Source organism: Sinocyclocheilus rhinocerous, unplaced genomic scaffold (genome assembly GCF_001515625.1).
Source record: "Sinocyclocheilus rhinocerous isolate Xijiao unplaced genomic scaffold, SAMN03320098_v1.1 scaffold6895, whole genome shotgun sequence".
Lineage (NCBI taxonomy): Eukaryota > Metazoa > Chordata > Actinopteri > Cypriniformes > Cyprinidae > Sinocyclocheilus > Sinocyclocheilus rhinocerous.
The window spans coordinates 1-5,699 of record NW_015650146.1 but is presented as its reverse complement, the minus strand read 5'-3'; the positions used below and the strand labels follow the sequence as shown (position 1 = coordinate 5,699).

General features: G+C 42.4%; 1 protein-coding gene across 1 annotated transcript; it reads left to right on the top strand.

Moving 5' to 3' along the window:
- Positions 1 to 3,343: 3,343 nt before the first annotated feature.
- Positions 3,344 to 5,221, top strand: LOC107711546 (pregnancy zone protein-like). The gene is made up of 7 exons (XM_016516535.1): positions 3,344 to 3,479; positions 3,556 to 3,740; positions 3,810 to 4,031; positions 4,109 to 4,230; positions 4,468 to 4,549; positions 4,628 to 4,711; positions 5,183 to 5,221. The coding sequence occupies exons 1-7, from the start codon at positions 3,344 to 3,346 to the stop codon at positions 5,219 to 5,221; spliced, it is 870 nt and encodes a 289-aa protein (XP_016372021.1).
- Positions 5,222 to 5,699: the final 478 nt, after the last annotated feature.

The window sequence follows — 5,699 nt, the reverse complement described above, 5'->3', positions numbered from 1 at the left end:
GCAACGAGACAGTCCGATTGGTGTGGGAGCGGGTGCGCATCCTTAATGGTCCTGGCGTTCAGCCATCTGAAGTCCGTACAGATCCTTAAGCTGCCGTCTTTCTTCCATACTAAAACCAAAGGCGAAGCATACTCGCTCACTGATTTACGGATTATTCCTTGCACTTCCATTTCTGAGAGAACTTGGCGTAATTTTTGATAGTGAGCGGGTGGTACACGACGGTATGGAAGTCGGAAAGGACGCTCATCAGTTAAGTGGATGCGGTGAGCAAAACCTCTGACCTCCCCACAATCCAGAGCATGTTTGGAGAATACATCATTGTAGTTCTCAAGCAACTGGACAAGCCTTTCCTTTGCTGTATCACTGGCAGAACATGAGTCAATATCAATGTCACTGAGGCTTACGGCCCTAAGTCTCTGTTTAAGATCACCTGTGACACCAGGTCGGGAAATTTCCTCGGATGTGGGCACCTGAGCATGACTGAAACCCTGCAACAGCTCAAAATCTTCCACGGCAAGGCACGGGAACACATCAGCTAACTTACGGTTCCTTTTGAGGGTGACCGGATTGTCTGAAAGGTTGGTAACTTTTAAAGGAACCCAACGATCTCCCCACAGAGGCGTAACAACACGGCCTATGATGATGTCCCGTGGCATGGTTCTGGAAGAAGTGGCCTCCACGATTACAGTGCTCCCTGGTGACATGGCAGTATTACTCGGCAGCCTTCCCCAGACAAGGTGTTCTTGTTTGGCCATTAGAGTAACTGACTGCTGAAGCTTAACAGTCCCAACCTTGTCTGGTGAATCTCCACCTCTCCAGCGGCAAGTATTCGCCATGACATCCAAGAATTGTTCACATGATGAAGGTGGCTCTGAAACACTGTTAGACAGAATCCTCCAGTAATCATCACTGATCTTCATTTGGTGCATGAGGAACTTAATCACATTGGTACCGATGATTAAATCATCCCTTTGTCCTGGTACAACTAGAAAAGGCACCAAACATCTCTCACCATACACTTTGAGCTCAACTTCATACATGCATTTTGGCTTGGTTGTTTTACCTCCACATCCTATTAACATTATTTCTTGTGTCGGTGAACCCTGAGGTGGCTGTGCAAACTGGTTGCCAGTGCTGGGTTGACTATCTGCACAATTCCTCTTTATGTGACCAGGTTGGAAACAGGCAAGGCAGAGTCGTTGTCGTCGACAGTGTGCTAAAGTTGAATGCTCATGAGAACGGCATACATGGGTTATCCATCTGTTGTCCAAGCCTATTTGAAGCCTCCTCTGCTACATCCACAGCCTTATTTAAACGGACCCAGTACTCGACTGGATTTTCTCCCGCAGCAGGTACTGTGCCGTAGAAATCAGCTAAAGGCATAGAGGAAAATCTGACCTCGCTGAAATGCTGTTTCAGAATGTCAAATATCACTCTGGGGTTCTCAGAGGGTCTTAGGGAAGTGTTACTGCGAAGGGTTATTCTAACAATGTCTTTGGCTTTACCCATCAGCCTTGAGAGGATTTCATGATGATGCTCCAACACTGGTATGCCTCTTTTCCGCAGGTAAGTGTCCACTAAATCCTCCCACTCATGCACACTGAACTTATCAGTTCCATTTCCTCGGAAAACAGGGGGGGCTCTCTTACTTCAGACTGCATGACCAGTTTAACTCCTGTCAAATTAAGTGAGGGTGCCTCTGAGAATGACTGACCTGCACCTAAACTTCGAGTCTGTGCATTGCTGGTTTTTCTTTCCCCACACCTTTCCCCACTTTGAGCAGAAATTATAGTCTGTCCTACTTCCTGAGCAATATGTGTTATGAGGTTATACCATGCTGCATCATTTAAGTCTGGGCTGACTGATAATGGATTACTCCTTAACTGACTAGGTGTTTGAATGCATATTTCCCCCATTTGAAGACTGTCCCAGATTACCCAAAGCATGCTGTCCCACATTCTCAATCATATTTGATAATGTGGGATAACAAAAAAATGTTTGAAAGAAAAAAACTAAAACACATTTTTAACACTTTAATACGACTTGTTGCTTGAATAGATCACAAACATAATTTGACAACAGCATTGTCTTATTTATGACAGATTTATGTCCTTAACATTAATCTAGTTAGAATCCTGTCACTGACCTTTTCATGCAATTCCCAGGAGTCACGTGACATCCATGCTAAAATTATAGTCCTGTATAAGTAAAATAACAGGAAATAAACACACTGGAGCTAAGGTGTCCCAGATTACCCGAATTCACTCTACTATGGACTGTCTACAACAGTAAAAGAACCAAAACACCAGAAGACATAAGAGCAAATAAATATAACAAACAATAGGGTAAAAAATGACAAACTATTTCCATGTTTTGCACCTTTTTTATGTATGGAAATCACGCTTTCTTTCTCACGTTCTCTCCCACAGACGCACACAGTGCAGACACACAAACAGAAACTTATCATCAGCGCTGCCCTGCGAATTTATCAGTAAAAAAGTTTCGCAGCTGAAAGGCTACATGACATTTCTCAGCAGCGAGGTTCTTGAAGCAGTTCAACTTAAAGATTCGCTATTAGTAGACGCTGCTGCTGAACACTGCTGAGAGACGCACAGACGCAGGTATTCACACGCGCTTAATCTCTCTCTCTCTCTAATAACTGCATTAGCCTGCATATCAATGGCCCAAGCCTCTGTTATTAGCTCTAAAATGACGTTTTGGAATTTGGTTTGGGATGAGGTGCTTAAAAAATAGTTCAACACATTTCAGGACGGAAACATGTCAAATATCTTGAAACAAATCATCTGACTGAACAATTTCTTGAGGTGTGGTTGTGACACCAGGCCGTTAAAATTATTAGAGAAATAATGCACTCTCGAAGTGGGAATGTGGCCACGACGTCTTTCTCCATTCTCAAACAAATTAAGACATTTGATTTTTATTGACTGAATGCAAGCGCTTATTGCAATAGAAAACACTGTAATGGTTTCCACTGATTACGAAATATTTTTGTTTGCTGTTACTGTACAACCACAGCTGCATGTGTTGATGTTGTGCGAAGGCATCTCCACAATATTATTGAAAAATACCACTGTATTTGAAGGATACAACTTGAAGAAAATGGTAATTTGCATGTTTCCTTTTTAAAATAGGGCGGGTCAAACGATTCTGTTTACACTGCAATAAATATAGGCTAAAAATATCTAAAAGATGTTCACCTTATCAGCAAAACTGTATTAAATTTGATTTGAATTGTTTAAAACATCAAATCAAATTAATATCAAATTAAAAGACTTAAAATCATTGTTTGAAAATGTATTATATAACATTTGCAGTATTTAAGATGTGTTGGCCTGTCGTTGGGAACCTGGGAAACACTTACACCATGGCTCTGCTCGCCTACACCTTCAGTCTGGCTGGAGAGACCAGCACTCGAGCACAGCTTTTAAATGCCTTTGACAATGTTGCCATTTCTGAAGGTGAGATTCACTAGTCTCTTGTTTGAGGTGTTCCGCTTCTTTGGCATCAACTTTCTGTCCTCGGTCTCGTCTTAAGGCACTAAGCTCCACTGGTCTCAGACTACATCTGGTGACACTCTGGCGGTGGAGATCAGCTCCTATGTGCTGCTGGCGGTTCTCTCTGTACAGCCTCTCACGACTGCTAATCTAGGCTATGCTAACCGCATTGTCAACTGGCTTGTGACCCAGCAGAATCCTTATGGAGGCTTTTCTTCCACCCAGGTGACTGACTACCAAACATGAGCACACATCATATCTGAGTGGAGGTTTTAATCTGGTGCTTATTTTTAGGACACTGTGGTGGCTCTTCATGCTTTGTCTCTGCTCGCCGTTGAAGTGTTCAGCCTGGAGGGCTCCAGCACTGTTACCGTACAGTCATTGTCTGTGGCAGGAGAGGTTTACAACTTTGATGTGAATCGAGACAACCGGCTGCTGTATCAGGAGAAGCCGCTGAAGAACGTTCCTGGCAGATATAGTGTTCGAGGGAAGGGCTCCACCTGTGTGTCTATGCAGGTCTGAACCTTCCCCTGGTTAACTTCTACCTCTATGCTCGTCCTAGTTCCTTGTCATGTTTGGTTTTGTACTCCCAGGTTGCATGTTTCTACAACATCCCGACACCCATTAAAGCTTCCAGAACACTTGGCGTTGAAGTGAAGGTGGCAAGAGACTGCAAAGTACGTGGAGCAGATCTCATGTTGAACATCACTGTGAAGTAAGAACCACTTTGACCTATTTGACCCTTAAAGCATCTTTACACAGCTGCGCTAAGGCTGCTCTGTGCCTGCTCATTTCTGTGACCATTCCACATGAAAGCCAGTCCAAATCATGTAGTTCTGACCCACCTCAGCCCCTAATATCAGTGCACAGTTGGAACTTCTGCGTAAATGCCATTATGCCGCCTCTGAGCAGCATTAACCCATTTTCTTTTTTTGAACTCCCCTTCATTTAGGTACAATGGTGCAAAACCAACTACCAACATGGTTGTCGTTAACGTTAAACTCCTGTCGGGTTTCACAGCGGATACCTCACTGGTTCGTATGTTTTGATGAATTGTATGTAAAGTCCTAAGATGCTTGAAGCTGCTTCATGTTAATGGACCTTTTCCTCAGCTTGGATCTCCACTGGATACATTTGCTCCATTAGTGCAGCGGGTTGAAACTGGAGATGACCATGTGCTTATGTATATGAAAGAGGTGAGATGTGCACTGGGTAATGTAGATATTATTTCAGCATGGCTCTATTGTTTTTGTTAAAAAGGTAATTGTCAGTCTGCCTGCCTGTCAATTAGGGGCCGGTATGTAAGAGCCATATTTCATATTTCAAAATGTATTTTTTCACATTTTTATTATGTAAATTTAGTACAATAATTGTTCTTGTTAAGTCATTTACTGTCGAATATATTTATTTGGTTTATATTTGTTCTTAATGCGCATGTTCAGTGACGTCGTTTTTTGTAGTTCACGCAAAAGGATATTGACGCACATGCACAAGTTCAGACGAACGGTGGGAGAACACAAGCTTTTGACCGTTTCATAATTATATATGATATAGCATAAATTTGGCTTACAAGTACAGTATCTCTACAAATAAGTTGTTGAGAAGATATCGCTGAATAAGAGGATTATGCTGTATTTGAGAAATGTGATACTTTATTGAATTGGAAGAATAAACCACCAAAAAAGGAAACTATGGACTTCGAGTGATGAACACAAGCTAGGAAGATACGCGTCAAAACTTGTGGAATAATTAAAATATATTCACATGTCCCGTACATGTAAGTCAAAAGCTTTCTCCGTTGTTTAAACTAAGAGGAGTTATTGCAAGTGCGCACTTAACAATACGTTAGAGGAAACCATGCATGCGAAGTCAGAAGGGCTCGTTTGTTGTGGACAAACAACGTCGCGCAGTATTGTGTTTAATGGAGTTATGAACGAAGGGAGATCGATCATCTTACTGCTTGCAAGAAGTGTTAATGAGCAACTTCGATCGTAAGTGAATTTGCACGCTTTGAAGTTTCATAAATGGCGGACAACAAAGACGACGAAGATGATGCTATTACGAGGTCTGAACGCAAGAGGGCGCTAACTGACAAGGGTTTGGAAGAGAAGCTTCACAACAAGATAAACGCCAGAAAAGGCAAGTTGAGGCAATTGACTGCAAAATCAAACGAGATTGAACTGC